At 42.6% G+C, this 19637-nt stretch overlaps 1 protein-coding gene across 1 annotated transcript; it reads right to left on the bottom strand.

Annotated features, from left to right (window-relative positions):
* Nucleotides 1-16862: 16862 nt before the first annotated feature.
* On the bottom strand, nt 16863-18476 carry LOC128104360 (olfactory receptor 10K2-like). Its single transcript, XM_052729244.1, has one exon. It carries the CDS (start codon nt 18122-18124, stop codon nt 17180-17182), a length of 945 nt encoding a protein of 314 aa, XP_052585204.1. The 5' UTR covers nt 18125-18476; the 3' UTR covers nt 16863-17179.
* Nucleotides 18477-19637: the final 1161 nt, after the last annotated feature.

The following is a 19637-nucleotide window of genomic DNA, read 5'->3' on the forward strand; positions in this document are numbered from 1 at the left end:
GATAAGGGTCCCAGGCTAGATCTGGTGGACTAGGGAGGTGTGACTGATCAGTCTCACAAGGCCAGACCCTGCTGAATGACATGGAGAGTTGGCTGGGAGGAGAGTTTGGGTGGTTCAGAAGAGACCTATGCGTGGTGGCAGGTAGCTAGTGGTTGGCTGCAGGTAGCAGTGTTCAGACTAGGTCTGGGGTAGATGCTGTGGGTTTGCAAGAAGGGTGGATGGGGAGGGTCAGGGAGACTCACCAGAGTAGAGTCTCAAGGAGGATGTGGGAGGTCTGGCTGGGTGGAAAGGTTGGATTCAGTACAGATGGGACCTGACAATTTCTTAAGAATAGTTTCTCTTTGTAGTAGGCTCTACAGTGTTTTGTGTACATGCCCAGGAGGGGTGTGTGGTCCATGTGGCCGTTCTACTTCTAGCGTCTGGAGATTGATTTCCAGCATGTCTGCAGTGGTGTACATCTCTCCCCAGCTGTGTGCAAGCACTGCTCTTTCCTCACACCCACCCCAGCATGTTCCCGTTTGCATTCCCAGTGACGAGCGGTCTGATTAGCTCAGATGGAATATTAGTAGAGTTTTAGCCAAATGTCCCTGATGGCTAAAGATGTTGAACACTTTTGAAAGAGCTGATGAGCCACTTGTTTTTCTTCCTTTGAGAATTTCTGTTCTTTTCCATAACTCATTTTTCCAGATTTTTTATTGTCTTGATGCTTAATTTTTGTGGGCATCATGTATTTGGGGTATCTAAATCTGTAAATCTGTGTTCCTGGGCTGTGATGACTTACAGTTGCTCCAGGATAAACTGTTTAATTCTTTTGAAGAGAGAGCTATGTTTTTGTGTCAACACAGCCTTACTGTATCTCCTCAGAGGGATAAGCCACATCCACACTATCCTCCTGGGTAATTACAGCCCACTCCTGCCCCCACTGGGCATGCCCCATTTGTCTTTTAATCAGCTTGATCAGCTGCCAAGCTCTTTCCCCTCCTGAGATCTAGATCTCCAACGTGTCTCCTTTGATCTATCATTTCTGAACACTGTTTCCTCATTGTAAGTGTGAGCGTTGCCACTGACCCTGTCTGTAGTAAGTGTGTATTTCTTCTCTGTTCTTCAGAGCCTCCATGTCCAGACAACCATCTTCTGGTACTGACTGTTTCTTTCAAGGAGTTGCCATCACATGGCTTTCCTAACTGAATTCTGGTTGTAACAGTCAACAACTTACCAGAAAATATCATGACATAGCCTCCCGAGTAACTACCTGAGACTTCCGCCATCCTGTGAGACAGATGAAGACTCACTCCACGGCGGTGTGTGCAGTAGAAGTAGAGACTTAGGAAGGAAAGACGCAAACACAAAGCAGGCTGACGGGCCAGAGACTGGTGGTCCATAGAAAGAAAGAACTATGTGAAGTAATATTTAGAGTAGATGTCTCTATTTCCACAATATAGGATATTGTGTGTTACCATTGTCAGCCCTGCTTGTTCTTATCAAATGGTTTTTAAATAAATATTGCTTTGGGGACATAAACATTGGGTTAATAGAACCTGGTAGCAGCTAATGCATATGCTGCTTTCACAGCTTAAAGTAGGACTTGCTGATCACAAGGATAAGGCACGTATGCTCTGGACATTAGCAAGATCCCCCTCATGACATCACTGCTATTAGTGTGCTCAATGTTAGAAGGTGTTCTAAACATCCGTCCTAATATATAGGTCTGCATGATAGGGCACATATTTATACTTGCATCATTAACTTGTGGCCAAAGTGACAGAAACTCCATAGTTCTACCTCAGTTTAGTCCTTTCTCTTCCTGTGTTATATATAAAAGCAATATATCCATAATAGAAAATGGTGACTATCAAAAGAAGATGTCACTGGTGATAAGCACAGAGCTCCATACCAGACCAGCCCAAGGAGTTCTTTTCAGAGACCTCCAGCCAAGAAAACCAAATTCCACGACTTCAGCAGAGAAATAAATGGACTTTCTGAACAAGCCAAATACAAAACAAAGTTGGATACATCTGAAACAGGAAGCACTAGTCTTCCCCAGGAAGAGCACACCAATTCAGTATCCAATATCAAGTGGTTAGCCCTGAAAACATACGTACAAGTAACATTTCACATCCTGAACAGATTGTGTTTGTATTTTGAGGAAAGAGAGAGAGAAAGAGAGAGAGAGAGAGAGAGAGAGAGAGAGAGAGAGAGAGAGAGAGAGAGAGAGAGAGAGAGAGAGAGAGAGAGAATATGACTGATTGAAGAAGAGGCCTTGAATTAGAAAGAGTGGGAGGTGGGTGCATGGGTGGTTTGGGGGAAGGAGAGGGAAGGGGGAAATGATGTGATTTTGTTATAATCTCAAAAAATATTTTTTTCTAAAAGGTCTTAATTTCTTTACTGCTTTCCTACCCCCACTTTGGCAATAGCTCCTTTTTACTTTCCTGGTTTCTGCAGTTATTTCAGGATATGTTCTCACATCTGAAGATTAATGTCTTCTTTAAGTTTCAACTTTTCCAAGGGAGCCATGGGAAAATAATATGGAGTAGAGAGCTCACAGGATCATTGTCTGAGGGGATTCTGCAAGAAAAGATAGTCAGGACATCAAATCACATAGGCAACACACCATGCAACAAATTGTTATGCCCTATCATAAAATTTGTGCCCAAAATGTCAGGGCCTTTTCCCACCAGGAGATCCCTTAGAACCATGATGTTCACAGTAAGCTATGAAGGCATAAATCAAAATCTGATATAGATTTAATTTGAAGACTTAAGTCTTGGAAGACTGAGCACACATGTCAATAATCAGGGATAACCAGGCCACTCTACTTTAAGATTGGTACAGGTTCTCTCCACATTGCTGCCCACATGTCAAGGGTCATCTGTGTCTGAAAGACTACTGTGACAGTTGTCCTTGCCATTTCTCAAAGATTGTAAAAGAACATAATAATTATTGCAGGTTTATATTATTTGAGTTCAGATATTATTAGGGAATTTTGAGCATCATTCTAAGAGCAGCCGTCATTAGAGCTGAAGGCTCATCACCCCTTGGGAAGATTGGCCATTCTCCTCCATGGCGATTTTCTGTTTATTATTTACGTCTGTGTGTGTGTGTGTGTGTGTGTGTGTGTGTGTGTGTGTGTGTGTGTGTGTGTGTTAGCATGACTGCAGATGCCCACAGAGCTGGAGTTCCAGGTGCTGTTACCCACCAGTATGGGTGTTGAAGACCAAGCTCTGATCTGCTGTAAGAGTAGTAAGTGCTCTTATTCACAGAGTCATCTCTCCAACACCTAGAAAACAATTTTATAAGATAAATTTGCTCTGTGATAAAAATCCAGAAAACTAAATCTAAGATACCAGTACAACAACCTAACAGTCTTAGAGGCATTATTTATTCAATTATTAAGTGAATTTAACCAATGGATTAGATATTTAAGTCATTTTATAGCAGATACTAGGAAACTTCTTTGCTAAAAGCATTTATTTTTATTTTGGGCTCAACAAAGGCAGGACAAAACTTTAGCATCTTGATCTTTAGTACATCTGAGGGAAACTTGGAAAGCACATAGACAAACTAGAGACTTAAATCTGTCCTTTTCCAAAAACACAGTTTTAACCTGGATAGCCAAAACAACCCTGAGCCAAAGATCAATGTTGGAGAAAATACCATTTCAGATCTTAAAGTATATTACAGAGCTATGGTAATAAAAACAATATGGCATTGGCACAAAAGCAGACATGTAGACCATAGAACAAAATCGAAGACCCAAACATGAGTCTATGTTACTTCAGCCATTTAATATTCGACAAAGATGCCAAAAACAAACTGTAGAAAAGAAAGCATCTTCAACAATGGTGCTTGGAAAATTGATGTCCACATGCAGAAGAATGAAATTAGACCTGTATCTATCACCGTGCAGAGAACTAACTCCAAATGGAGTAAGCCCTAAACATGAAACACTGAAATGACTAGAAGAAAAGATAGGGAGTGCCCTACCTGATATAGGTACAGGAAAGGACTCATTTACGCTAGAGTTAAGGCCAACAATTGACAAATGGGATTTCAGAAAACTAAAAGGCTTTGGGACAGATAAAGAAATGATCAATCAGATGAAGAGGAAACCCACAGAATGGCTGAGAATCCTTGTCAGTACGTCATTCATAGAGGATTAATATCCCGAATGTATAAAGAACTCAGAAAACAAAGAGCCTACCCCAATAGTCATCAGAGAGGCATCATCCAGCAACTGATGGAAACAGATGCAGATCCTCAGCCAAACATGAGGCCGAGCTTGGGGAATCCTGTAGAAGATGGGGAGGAGGGATTATAGGGACCAGAGGGGTCAAAGACAGCACAAGAAAACCCACAGAATCAACTAACCTGGACTCATAGGAGCTCACAGATCCTGAACCAACAACCAAGGAGCCTGCATGGGACTGACCTAGGCCCTCTGTGTATATGGGACAGTTGTGTAGCATGAACTTTTTGTGGGACTCTTAACAGTGGGAGCAGGGGCTGTCTGTAACTCATTTGATGGCTTTTGGGACCCTATTCCTCATACTTTTGTGTCTTTGCCCAGCCTTACTATTAGGGGAGGTGCTTAGTCTCACTGCAACTTGATAGGCCATGTTTGGTTGCTCTCAGTCGGAGGCCTGCCCTTTTCTGAACAGAAACAGAGGAGGAGTGAGGAGAAGTGGGGAGAAGGAGAAGGTCTAGGAGGAGAGGAGGGAAGGGAAACTGAGGTTGGGATATAAAATACATAAATTTAAAATAAAAATTTAAAAAGCCCCCCAAACAAACAAACATAAAAACATAAAAACAAAACAGCAAAGCAATCACCCATTTTAGAAATGGGCCTATGTCCTGAATAGAAAGTTCTCAAAAGAAGAAGAAGAAAAATTGCCTAAGAAGTATCTCAGAAACTGTTCATCATCTTTAGTAATTTGGGAAATGCAAATCAAAACAACTTTGAGATGTCATCTTACCCCCATCAGAAGGGCAAAGATCAATAGAACAACCTACAACAAATGCTGGAGGGGATGCAGGGACAGGGGAACATTCGTTCACTGGCGGTAGGATTAAAAACTGGTGCAGACACTCAGAAATCAGTGTGGAAAATTCTCAAGGAGCTAAAAATATGACCCAGCTATACCAGTCCTTTGTGTGTGACTAAAAGACTTGACATCCTGCTCCGCAGATCCTTGCTCAAGCCATGACCATTGCTCCATTCTCAACAGTCAGGAAATAGAAGCGACATAAATGACCTACAACAGGTGAATGGATAATGGAAGTGCTGACTGAGGTAAGCAAGACCTGCAAAGGCAAACATCGATTGTTCTCTCTCATCTGAGGCTTCCAGCTCCAAATATTCAGATGTGAGTACACAACCCAGGGCAACTGCAGAAACCAGGAAAGTGAAACAGGAGCATTGCAGGATAGGGGAGTTGGGGAGCAAGAGAGGGGGAGTAGCAGGGTGTAAGTAATCTGATCAAGGAGGTGGAAGGGGCCTTTTTTGGGAGGATGGGGGAGGTAAATACAGAAGGAGGGAAAATAACAATAAGGATTCCTGAAAGAACTACAGAGAATCACACTGTAGGTGTCACAGCTCAGATGGAAAGTATCCTGGCAGCCGGGAGCCAAGGAATACCACAAAGTCACGCTGCACAACAAACCTCACGTAAGAGATTTATTGGGAGGTAAAAACAGAAGTGTGGCTGCCCCTGCTCCAGTGAGAAACAGCAGGGAACTGAGAAGAACGTAGATTTATACAGAATTTCTTGGGAAGGGGGTGCAACTTTTCAGGGTGGAGATTGGTGTAATTTCATATCCAGAGACTGAGCTTTTTACTCTGTAGGGTGGGGTCAGGGTCCAGCAGTTAGGGCAGTTAGAGAATTCTGTGGGTAGAACCTGGTGGTGACAGGCCCTTGGGGGAGGGCCTGGCCACTCATGTGACTAGAGGGGCTTACACTCACTATGAACTATTTACCTAAAAAAGCTATAATACACAGAATCCTTTGTATAAATATGCATATAAAGTTTTAATCAACTATTCTCATCTTGCAACTGGTGCTCCCTCCAAGAGCCAAAGATCATAAGTCTTAGGGTTTCTATTACTGCGATGAAACACCACAACCAAAAAGCAAGTTGGGGAGAAAAGGGTTTATTTGACTTACACTTCCATATTGCTGTTCACATAGCAGAACATCATTAGAAATCATTTCATTGACTTTTTTTTTCTAGTCATGGTTGGTTATATCCTAGGTCTCTGGGCCATCCAGCTTCTGGTTTCTGGCCCTCAGGGCAGTGTCAGGCATGGGTACCCACTCATGGCAGTGGCATAGGTCTCAAGTTGGACCAGTCATTGGTTGGCCACCTTTACCCCAGAACATCTTGCAGGCAGGACACATTGTAGGTCAAAGGTTTTGTGGCTGGGTTGGTGTCCCAGTCCCTCCACTGGAGGCCTTGCCTGGTTACAGAAGATGGAGGCATTTTCTTAATTGAAGTTCTCTCCTCTCAGATGACTAACGTGTATCAAATTGACATAAGACTATCGAACACACCACATAAAAAAACCCAATAACAGGCATGAGAAGCTCCTTTTGAGTTGTTGGCCTGGGCTCTTGCACAAGACTCCCCAAAACATATAGGCTATAGTTGTCGACCTTGGTTGACCCCAGAGGTGGAAGGTAAGTAAGTCCCTATTATTGAAGATATCATGCTCTTCAGAAACAGGCCTCAGAGACCCCTAGAGCTGGAATTGACCTGCATACCTCCTCCCTGAGGACTAGCTTCCATGCTATAGGAAGACTCCATGTAAACGTCCAAAGAAGGGAGGCAACCAACACTCATCCCCAGCCATGATGAGCATGAATCACATCAATGACCAACAGGTCACAGTAACCCTAAGGGTGCGGTAGTGATACACACCTTTGGGATAAGCAACAGCTCTCCAGTTAGATTCAAGACCTGCTCAACAAGAGGGAAACCAATCTGACACTTGGATCCTAAGGAACTACTCAGTGCTAGTGACATCATGGTTCTTGGAGGAGAATTTCCAACCACTATGTTACTAAACCAGCATACTTCTTTAACAACAATGTATAGCCTTGCAGTGGTGGTGCACGCCTTTAATCTCAGCACTCAGGAGGCAGAGGCAGGGGGAATCTCTGTGAGTTCAAGGCTAGCCAGGTTTACAGAGTGAGTTCCAGGACCACTAGGCATACACAGAGAAACCATGTCTCAAACAGTCAAACAACCTACAAAACAAAACAAACAAAAATCTTCAACAACAATATAAATATTTTCCCTTATACCCACAGATAAGAGTAGTCCTTGCCCCTCATCAAGGATATTTCTCTTTGCAACAGACAGAAACCATTGTAGAAGATCCTAACTGCTGGTGGCCATGTCAGAGGAACAGCAGTCAGCCATGGAGCTCATGGTATACAGCCCACCAGATAGCAAAGCTACTCTGGGTCCATCCTGGAGAGGAAAAGGCCTGGGGGAATTGTTTCCAGAACGCCCCTTGCTTCTGTGCTTCCTCCTGCTTGCTGCTGCTGTGTCCTGCTGGTTTTGGAATGATGAGAGCATCCCACTGTATCTACTATAGTGTGACTGTTTCTTGGGAAAACCTCACTCCTCACTGGGCAATTTACCTGCAGATCATGATGAAGATGACTTTTATAAGAGCAGTGATGATTAGTTAGATCTATGATGTACTTGAACTTTCTGCGTTAGCCTAACAGATACAGGTGGTTAGAACAGTAAAAATGATTAGAGAAATGGTTTATGTTATTCTGCCAATTGCTCCAATAAGAGATACAGAAAAGGTAAAAATAGGCTAGAAGTCACCTTCCCCTTTGTTAGATGTGAGACTTGCAGAGGATGGAAAACAAGAACAAGGGCATTTCATGCACTGTAGACCCATGAATTCTGCCTGTGGAAAAACAGGCTGATGATCAAAGAAATCAATTATATCCCTACACCCAAGGTGAGGCCTGAGTTCCTTTGTCATGTAGCTTACAGAATTAATCACAGGAAATTAAATGACCCTATTGTGTGTAAAAAAAAATAGATGGTTAGCTGACGGTTTGTTTAAAGTTTTTGTGGAGTAAAACAGAAGTCCACAACACTGAAACCACAATCAGCTGCTGCCAGCACAAAGGAAGCTGCCAAAGTAGACTGGGCTTGCTTAACACTTGGTTAATGCATTATAAAACAATCGTTGCTTTGGGGTGAAGATGTTATGGTGGGAAAAGTAATACAAAAATGTTTAACTACTTGTGGAATTCTAAGAAAAACGTGTAACTTGTGATCATAATGTGATTTGTTCCTGTGTAAAGGTTTTAATTTGTTTTTGGAAAACATGTAACTTGTGGTTGTGAGGTAATCTTTTCTTGCATAGAAATCTTTCTCTTAGAAGGTATAACAGGGATGAGAGAAAAATAAGAGAAGAAAGGGAGAACACCAGGGAAGACGTAGAAGGAAAACACCAGGGTAAAAGAACAGAACAGAGATGGGAACAGAAAGAAAAGAATAAAATGAAGAATTAAACTTTGGCCCTCAGAAAAGTCTCTCTCTCTCTCTCTCTCTCTCTGTGTGTGTGTGTGTGTGTGTGTGTGTGTGTGCGCGCGCGCACGCGCACATGTGTGTGCGTATGTGTGTGTGTGTGTGCGCGCGCGTATGCGCGCGCGTGTGTGTATGTGTGCGTGTGTGTGCGTGTGCGTGTGTGTATGTGTGTGTGTGTGCGCGTGCGCGTGTGTGTGTATGTGTGCGTGTGTGTGTGCGTGTGTGTGCGCGCGCGCGTGTGTGTGTGTGTGTGCGTGTGTGTGTGTGTGCGCGTGTGTGTGCATGTGCGTGTGTGTGTGTGTGCATGTGCGTGTGTGTGTGTGTGTGTGTGCAGTTGTGCCAACCAGTAGTTTGCCTACCCTACATCTCTTCTCCAGTTTCCTCTGACCTGAATGAGAGTTGGCTCTCTTGGCATCACATGATGCCCAAACAGGGACCCTGAAGAGTTAGTTTACTGAGAGCTGTCCAGGGAAGAGGCAGTTCTCCTTGGGGGGTTGTCCAGAGAGCAGCAATTCTCCTGAGGGTTGTCCAGGAAGAGGGAAAGCTCTAATGGTCAGTGTGGATAGGAGTCTCACATAGGTTGCTGCAGACCCCCCACCCTCGCCCTGACTAGTGAGTGCTGGGTTAGGACAGTCATCTTCAGACATCTTGGAGCTGCCATCCACTCTGCCCAGAGAGAAATTCATACACTTCATTTAACAAATTTAAAAGGGGGAGATGTTGGGAGTCATGTGAGAGAAACAGCAAACAGCTTTGGAACTCACGGAAAATGGCTCATCTGTTAGCATAATCACTTTGGGTGAGCCTTGGAGAGGCAGAGCCCCAAGGACGACATTTCCTAAGGATCTCACGCTGTTATTGAGCATAACCTATTGCTCTCCCAGTAACCATGTCCTTCATCATCTATGGGCTGTGTGACAGCTCTAAGGGTTTTCGAGCCCCTCACTGGGCAGTGTCATTGGTATGTATAATAATAGTGATTGACTTTTTTCAAGCATTGCTGCTAGAGCAGATTGAAGATTCAATCACCACCCTTAGGACAAATTTAGACATGTAGACTGTTAGTAAAGTTAGGTTAAGAAGTTTTTGTTAATGAAAATGAAGAATTAATTTTGACCCCCTCAGATAAAGCCTCCTGTGTGTGCATACAGTTTCACCAACTCCACACCTCCTCTTCAGTTTCTCTAACCTGCTTAGAGCTTTGCCCCCAGCACCTGGTGCCAAGAGCGGGGGCTTGGAAAGGTAATCTCACGACTGTACAGGGAAGAGGCAATTCTCTAACGGTTTGGTGTGGATAGGATCTCACTCAGGATGCCTCAGACCTCCCTGAATAGAGAAGTGTCAGGTAAAGACAGGTGAGTCATCTGATTTTCCCCCTTGTGTTTGTTTTTCCCTCAGGATGAGTTAGAGAGAGTCTAAGGATAGACTGTTCTTTACTGACATTAGTAAACATATACTTAAGAAAAAAGGAATTAAAGTTAGCAGTGGTCAGCTGACTGATTTTCTCCAGTTTGGGCAAATAGTCAGCCTCTGGTTTTCAGACCAGGGAGCTTTAGATGCAGAAACATGGAATACAGTAGATATTAAAAATTGGTACACAAAAAATTGAGGTAAAGACACAAAACAAAGAGCTGTGGAGCCCAGTCCCAGTGGATAAATCTACAAAGTACTCCCATATCCAAGGCTCAGTGAACATTGCTGAGGGGGGCGGGGTGAGTGTAGAAAGATTGTAAGAGCCAGAGAATCAGGGAGTTTGCTATTCGATTGTGTCTCCTGTAATGTCAGAAACTACGCCCACAACTGCCCAAATATGAGCTGAACAACAATTATACCAAGGGATATGCCACAGTGGGTGGAGAAAGCCTACAAGGCCCCAGTCCTACACCAAGAACTGTGGGCAATTGAGGAAAGCTGGTAATGTGGTCTTACCTAGACCACACCAATTGGTTGTCCATTGCCAAATGATTGGTCCTGAAAACAGACATACCAGCAACTGTATATGAACCAAGCAGGTTATATTTAGGAATATATATGCATGTGCATATACATGTATGCCTGTAATGATGATTAATGAAAAGGACCATGAATTTGAAGGAGAGTGTGGAGTTGTATATGGGAGGGTTTGAGGGAGGAAAGGGGAGAGAGGAAAGGGAAGAGAGAAATGTAATTATATTATAACCTCAAAAATGAAAAAGTAAAAAAATCCATAGTGTTATTAAAATGTAATTACATTCCCCCACCCCATTCCTTTCCTCCCTCCAGTCCTCCATGTCTCCTCCCTTCAACATATCCCATGTTTCTGTGCAACAGATGGAACCAATCAACATGCAATCCCTCTCAAATTGATGGCTTCTTTTTAAAAAATTACTGTTGTTGCATATACATATATTTACAAATTTATATATTTAAATACAAGTACATTTAAATACAACCTCCTGAGTCCATTTTTGTTGTCTGTATATGATTTCAGGGCTGACCACTTTGAGAAACAGAACTTCATTAGCCTACTCCAACTGAGGGAAAGTCAGTGTATTTTATTAACCATTAAGGGACATTTTAACTATTCACAGAATCAAAACTGAGACAAGTATTGACCAGGTAAGAAAGCAAACAGATCCCACCTGATGAAGGATAACAAATTATGTGTACTTAAAAGAGTCATAATTAGATCCCCCCCAAACAGAGTTTCTCTATGTAGCCTTGGCTGTCCTAGAACTTGTTCTATATACCAGGCTGACCTCAAACTCACAAAGATCTGCTGGCCTCTGCCTCTGAGTGCTGAAATTAAAGGTGTGCACCACTACTCCTAGGCAAAATAGGCAATTTTTTCTTTCTTTCTTTTTTGGTTTTTCTTTTTTCTTTTTAAAATCTCTTTATTCTTTGTTCTTCTCTCATACAATACATCCTGACCACAGCCTCCTCTCCCTCCATCCCTCCCAGTACCCCTCCTACCTCCTGTCTCCTCCAGATTCACTGCTCCTCAATCTCCCTTTAGAAAAGATCAGGTCTTCCAGGGATATCAGGTGAACACAGCATATTACAAGATGCAACAATAATAAGCACAAACCTTCATATCAAGGCTAGAGGAGGCCACCCATCAGGAGGAAAAGGGCCCCAAGAGCAGGCAAAAGAGTCAGAAACAGCCTCCACTCCCACTGTTAGGAATCCCTCAAAAACCCCAAGCTAAACAACCACAATGTATATGCAGAGAATCTATCTCAGACCCATGAAAGCCCCTGTGATTGTTGCTCCCGTCTCTGTGAGCTCCTATGAGCCCTGTTTAGTTGATTCTGTGGGCCATTTTCTCCTGGTTCACTTGACCCCTCTAGCTCCTACAATCTTTCCTCCCCCTCTTCCATGGGGTTCCCTGAGCTCTGTCTGATGTTTGACTGTAGCTGTCTGCATCTGCTCCCATCAATTGCTGGAGGAAGCCTCTCTGATGGTGATTGGGCTAGGCACTGATCTATGAGTGTAGCGGAATTGCTGTGGGATGTTCTGTATGTTAAATGTGTTGCTCTGATTGGTTAATAAATAAAACACTGATTGGCCAGTAGCCAGGCAGGAAGTATAGGCAGGACAAGGAGAGAGGAGAATTCTGGGAAATGGAAGGCTGAGGTAGAGAGATGCTGCCAGCTGCCGCCATGAAAAGCAAGATGTAAGGTACCGGTAAGCCATGAGTCATGTGGCAACTTATAGACTAATTAGATATGGGTTCATTTAAAGATATAAGAACAGATAGCAAGAAACCTGCCATGACCATACAGTTTGTAAGCAATATAAGTCTCTGTGTGTTTACTCAGTTGGGTCTGAGCAGCTGCGGGACTGTGGGTGAGAGAGATTTGTCCTGACTGTGGACCAGGCAGGACTGGAGAAAACTCCAGATGGCACCCAATGTGGGGCAAGTGTTTCCACCTAAAACCTGAGAAAAAAGATTTCAAAACAGAGCTAAAAACAGCTTCCTAGTTGTCTCTCTTAAGTTAGCAGCAGCCTGCGGGTTTGAGCTACTCTATGGCGGGTTCCTGGCGTGTGTGTGGGCTTGACCGTCGCTATGTTACACGAGGTGTCTCCAAGCTGCGCACTATGCTGTGTGTTGGATATAGTTTTTGCAAGTTAAAAAAAGAGGTTTCTGGGCTACATGCTGCTTTGATAGAAGCATAGAACCACTGTTTCTAAGAGTTGAAGGCTCCCAGAGCTGGCAGTAAATCTACCATGGCCATGTTGGGAAGCTGAGGTGGGTGGAGCCACCAGCCAAGCTGCCATTTCAGTCCTGGTAATGCTGCAGGTTAAAACAATAGATTCATGATAAGACAGATTCAGATGGAACAAGACTTCAAATGCTTTACAATGTGTGTAAAAATGTACATAGGCTTGGAAGAGAGAGAAAAAGAAATATGTACAGTTACATAAAGAAAGAGATAGTTTTTAAAAATAAAGTTTTTAAAGAGACAGTAAAGGTAGAATAAAAAATAAGCCATGTAAAGATGGATATTACACAGAGAATCTGGATTGTGTTGTCTTTGGGATTTTTAACTGCAGAAAAACATTTGATTGTAAAAGCTGTTGAGTTAAGCCAATATGTATATTTTAAAGATACCTTGACTTCAAAGTTTGGTTCTAAGGATATGTTGCTTAGAAAGGAGACTCTGCTTTTGTTTCCACAGAAAGCCAGAGGCTATGGATTTGTTCCAGATTAAGATACATCAGGTTTGACCAGCCAAGACCCCCTGAAAGGTCTCCGATGACACCATGGCCCAGATGATCCAACATCCAGAATGGATTCAAGGCAACTGGCTCAGATGATACACCCTTATGGATGACTCCATAATCCTAAAATTTTCTCTGTGTCCCCATAAGATACAGCACCCCCCCCATCCAGCAGGAAGTAGTAAGAGAAGCTATGCCCAAATTCCCAAATATACCAAGCTGGCTTTGGAGATGGAATTGGCTCACTCCTTCTCTAAACCCAAACATATTGCTAAAAAGAAAGGTTGAAAGATTCTTTTGTCCCATATCAGAAGAGCCCTCTGGTGTGGGACAGAAAAACCAATATTTTTATTTAAAACAGGTTGATTATAAATGCTATCTCTTTCTAAAGAAAAAAAAAGGGGTTAGTTTAGATATGATAGGATGAAAAGGTAGATTAATGAACCTACTTTTAAAGAGTAACAACTTGTTTAAAATGTTTTACATTGTTATGGATTTTAGTTTATTGATACAAGTTTAAACTTAATTTTGTTATACTGTGTATATATTTCTACTCTCATTGGAGGTATTATGATTATGTAACTCATTTAGATTGTAATGGATAATTAAGAAATATAGATTAATAATTAGTCTTCTATGATAGTCAAACTTATAGTTATGTTGTTTTCTAGGTATACATACATATAATTCAGTTAGGTAGGTAATCTTGAACACTTCAAAAACCTACAGAATATGGCATTTAAAATGTTTTAGAAATTTAGACTTTCTGGAGAGTGAGACATGTCTGCTCCTGGCAGCACCGATTTACTTCAGAGAGGAGGATGGGCATCAAAGACACTCTATATGGAGTTTATCTTCTTCTTGGCAAAAATAGCCATTTGGGCAAGAAACTATTCTTGCCTGGACTGCTTGATCGACTGGATATGCAGGACCCATAGGAAGGTGACCACTGAACTTTGCATGGCAAAATGGACCTTCAGGTTCCTGCTTTGCAGAGGAAACTGTCAGACATTCTACAAGACGCAGAGAAAAGTGACTGAGAGACTCTAGGCCTGTGGGCTGAAGACAGATGCCCCAACTTTACAAAAGAACGTTAGGTGACTGTTGGGCTGCCAGCTGTCTCTGTCTACTCTCGCAAGACTCCTGAAAGTTGCTTGTGTTGGTGGACCATTAGGCCGTCTTCCATGGAGTCTGTTGTCTTGACTTCTTCAGCAGTGAAAGCATATCAGCTCTTGGTGGCAGAGTTTCCGTCCTTTCTAGCTGTTTCTCCTCACACCACCATAATTCCATATATTATCACTATTGGTTGAGCTTGTGCCTGATGCTTAAGGGCTTGGGGTCTTAGTAAGCTCAGCTGGAACTTGTGACCTAGGTAGATGGCCTACAGGATTTTGGTCTCTTTAAAAGAAAACTGCAAATCTCAGAATGGCACCACTTTCCTTAAGTGATATCTAGAATTTAGAGATAAAGTTATCAAGGTGTGTGTGTGTACATGACTGGAATGACCAAGAAGTTCAATTTAAACTTAAGAGATCATGGGCCCAAGGTGGATTTAACTCTTTAGTCCTATGGAAAAATAAGAGGAAGGATCAAATGCCAGAAAATGCAATCTAACATCCTTGGCCAGTTTGTTCTTTGAGTGTGAAGGGTGATGTTTGTTTTCTATTTAAGGATTTTACATTATTTATCAGGTGTGTGTGTGTGTGTGTGTGTGTGTGTGTGTGTGTGTGTGTGTGTGTGTGCATTCCTGTTGGTGTGCACAGGGCCACTGCATGGATATAGAGGTCAAATGATAACTTGCAAGAGTTAATTTTCTCCTTCCACCATGCTTGTTCTAGGGACCAAACTCAGGTGTCCAAGCTTGACAGCTCACACCTTTACCCACTGAGCCATCTTGCTGACCCTTATACTCATGACTTTTTGATACACAATGATCTTTCTGTTTGTAAGTCGTCTGTAATCTGACCCCAAGTAAGTAGAGTACACTATTCTTGAAAAAAAAACAAGACCTGAAGGTTATTTACCTAAGGCTGAGGTGCTGTCTACAGATGTCAGGGAACTTAGTCTTCTAGAGTTAAGGTTGCATACGTATGTGTTCTATTCTCTCCTGACAAAAGCAATCAGTACTACAAACGATCATGAGGGCAGAGTTTTAGCATTAAATGTACACTCAACACAAGTTCTTCTACTCATCAGTAGGGAAATCATTTTAGTTCTCTTAGTATCAGTTTATTACCTACAAGGTTGGACCATAATGCATGCTTCTCAAGGCTGCTTTAAGGTACAAATGAAGCAACATTTTAAAGGAATTTCATACAGTACAAGCATAAACAATTGACATATTAAAGGGATTCATAGTAGGGGTTATAAGTCCAATTCCTTTTCATGAGCCAACTATCAAGGCCAGAAGACTGAGGTAATTATCACGCAAAAGAAAAAAAAGTAATTTAATGACTACATAAGTTGAGTTTGCTTTAATACTCATTTTCTTCAAGCTCTATCCTTACAATGTCTCAGGCTTTAAAGATACAGAAGAAGTGAACTTGACTAACACCCTAACAGAACGCTGTAAAATGAGCAGGCTTCTGATGGGAGATTCCTTTCCTTTTTCTTATTTCACTGCCTGGAAGGTATATACCACTAATCTTCATCACTGAAGAACTCATTTGTGGAAGAAAAGGAAAAGAGGAAGAAAAAAATGAATTCAGAAACCTTCATTCACAAGCAGACTGTGGAAAGGGACATGGATAGACACCTATACTGCTGTGTTCCATTTGTTTCCCAGTCCTTCATAGAGAGATAAACAAAACCTCCTTCTCTAGTTCTGGTACCCAACACAAGTGGGCCCCCAAGTCACACAAAGAGCAGACACTGGTGATGCTGCACAGGGTTTTCCACTTGGTGAATGTTGAGTAAAATATGTTTTAAACTTTGACTTTTCCCAGTGGGTAAAAATTAGAAAAGGTAGCCTTATTCATTAGATACATTGATATCATCAGCACAGAGTGATTCTGAACAAAAACTTAAAGAAATCCCAAATTAGTTGTTTCGTGACTTTCTCATGAGAGTATCAATTGCCTATATCATATGCACCAAACTTTGACTGGTAGTTGTCCAATTATCTCATTAAAGTTGTAACTTAATTGTATGGAAATAACACAATTCAGAAATTATTCAGAAAGAGCACAACCTAGGAAAAAACCACTTCTCAGGTGCATCAGAGAGGGTTCCCTGGGGGACAGAGTGGCTAGGGTGCCCTGCACAGTAGGGACTGACTGCGTAGTCCAATAATGGCTATGTGCATGTGGCTGAGAAGCTGAGAACATTTATAGATGCTCATTCCATGAGGCTGATTTCTCAGCAGCCAAAAAGTTTGCACTAAAGGACTGGAAGGTCTCTGGATATCCACTTGTCCTCTGTCTGTGACCTCTGTCCTTGTCTTCCATCTGTGTCCTCTGTGTGGGATTCTAAAGCAGCCACAGCAACAACAAAAATAACAGACACAGATGCAATATGGAAAAGCAGGCAGGCAAACAACACCCTTTTCCTCAGACCTCTTTACATCTGGGCTACATGTTGAAAGGTCTGTTCACTCTGAGGGAAGCTCTCCCCCTCAGCTAATCCCTTCTGGAAATGTTTTCACACATCTGCCCAGAAGTATGTGTCTTAGCTGATTCTAGATCCTATTTGAATTGACAGTTGAGACTAGCCACAACACTGACTCCATGTAGTATTCTTTAGTGGACAATAATTCATGTCACCAAGGCAAGAAATTGTGTGTTTCTGAAGTCTGTATTGGAATGAGGGAAAAACATTCTCTATTTCTGAGCACAGTGCTCAATTGCTTAGTTATTTCCATCTTGAGAATTTCCCTCTGTGTCCATTGCTCTTAGTTATTTGAAAAAAGGCAGGATACAAATTAGCATTGTCTTAGGGTAACTGCTCTTCCTATAACTCTGTGGAGAGCTGATTTGAACTCTTTGTTTCTTAAGCTGTAGATCACTGGGTTGAACAATGGAGTTAGGATAGTGTAGGATACGGATATCAGAGCGTCCTGGCTTGAGGAGTAGCTGGACTTGGGCCTGAGGTAGATAAAGGAGGCACATCCGTAGTGGACTATGACAACAACGAGGTGAGACGCACAGGTGGAAAATGCTTTGTACCTGCCTAACGTGGAAGGGAACTGGAGGATGGCAGAAATGATGTGAATGTAGGACGTCAGGATCAACAACAGAGGGATAACCAGGACCAAGGCACAGAGCAGGAAGATGGCGATCTGAGTGAAGTGGGCGTGGGGGCAAGTCGCCTTGAGGACAGGGGAGATGTCACAGAAAAAGTGACGGAGTTGGTTGGAAGACTGGAAGGGCAGGTGAAACACCAAGGATGTGATAATCTGTGCCACGGTGAAGCCGCAGACACAGGCAGCAGCTACTAGCCCTGCACACACTCTGTGTCCCATGAGCACCGTGTAGCGCAGAGGGTGGCAAATGGCCACGTAGCGATCATAACCCATGGCTGCCAGCAGGAAAGAGTGGGAACAGCCAAGGAAGAGGAAGGCGAACATTTGGACCGCACAGCCGAGGAACGAGATGCTCTTCTTCCGAGCCAGCAAGTCAACCAGCATCTTGGGCACGATCACAAAGGTATAGCAGGTCTCCGAACAGGAGAGGACAGAAAGGAAGAAGTACATGGGGGTGTGGAGGGCTCTGTCTAGCACAATGGTGGAGAGAATCACGGCATTGGTGCTCAGAGTGAACAAATAGAGGAGCAGGAAGATAACGAAGAGCAGCAGCTGCAGCTCAGCCAGAGCCGAGAAGCTGAGGAAGACAAACTCCTTCACCACGGTCTGGTTTACACACTCCATGGAGGACCTGCCATCAGAGTGCAGTCCCGGGCCGGGTCGGGAGGAAAGACATCCTTACACGTCAGCAGAAGCACGGGAGATGGGTCGGGGCACTGCACGTGCCTCCAGGCTTTACTTCTAACCTGCCATTCCTTCGCCTTCCTGTTCCACAAAAGGGAAATTCACAATCAAGCTGTTGTCTATCAGAATCGTCTTCACAGGAGTTCTGGTGACACAGCCCCAACGTTCTTAAGTTTATGACTAAATTGTGCTTCTATATTCATTCTGTTAATAAGGCCCGTGTTTGGATCCTTGGGCATGGTAGCACTCGTCCATCTGGCTGACTTGCGTCCACACACTCTCTGGGAACTCTTTACAGCTACAAAATAAGCTCCTGGAATCCCCGTGCTTGTCTATGGTTCATGTAATGCTCACTGGTTTTTCATTCTCTGTACATCTAAACTCCTACTCGTGATTGTAATTTTTTCATAACATGTACCTACATATTCTCTATTGTGTTTGCCTCATTATTTTATAGTAGGAGCCATAAATTCTGCCATCTCATACTTTTATCTGGTGATCCTTTCTTTCGTATTTTTATTCTGCTCCAAAGTCAAATTCTGGCACGTCTTTTTCTTCTTCTCTCTATTCATCCATTCCAAGACAGAATATTCTAGGCACACTTCAGCACTTGTCTGAATCCTTTCTCCCTCAGAGAGAACCACAGTCTTTCTAGAGGATTCTGGCCATCACCACCTCCCTCCGTTCCACTCGGTGACTGTCTTTTCTGTATGTCGTCACCACAGTGTCCCCCTGAGGGCAGACTAGTCTTCTTGTATATAAGATAATATAAATATAATATAAAAATATTACATTACTCCTCTCACAAAAATTGCATTCATGGTTACTGCATGGTTCCAACTCGTTACACATTTCCAAGTGTTTCATTTGAGAAGGCAAAAACTCTGCTGGCCACGCTGTTCTGAAGACATGTACCCCATAGGACAGGAAAGAGGAATGTTGTGCTTTCTTGCCTCTATTATTTAAGTTAGCTTATTCATATTTTTATTTATAGACACTTTGTAGCTAGGCTTTATTCAAATCATACATTTGGGGAAAATTTTTGGCAATTTCTGATAAAAGGAAATGTTTCTTCCTTAGAACTCATGTAAGATGTTGAATGAAAATTTAATATGACATTCCCTTAATTTTGGAATGCTGTATTGCATTGTTATCATAGCTTTCTTCAATACGTTTGTACCTTTGAGAGAAAGCTGTGAATTTGACAAACGTTGAACTCAATTTTCCTGCATGTCTAGGACCACATAAAACACCAGCTTCCCATAAATCATTATTAACTATTCTGCAAGGCTAGGCTGTTGCCATTGGCCTCAGTTCTGGATGGGCTCTTATGAGAACCCAGAGTCATGGCATCCTCAGGGCTATTTCTTCCTGGGCATGAGGATTGCTTACTATCATATTTTAAGGATTTCTGTGCCAAATGGTCTAGATGTCACCCATGTAAACCTTAAAG

Source organism: Peromyscus californicus, unplaced genomic scaffold, assembly GCF_007827085.1.
Source record: "Peromyscus californicus insignis strain IS unplaced genomic scaffold, ASM782708v3 Scaffold_8__1_contigs__length_139910024, whole genome shotgun sequence".
NCBI classification, from domain to species: domain Eukaryota; kingdom Metazoa; phylum Chordata; class Mammalia; order Rodentia; family Cricetidae; genus Peromyscus; species Peromyscus californicus.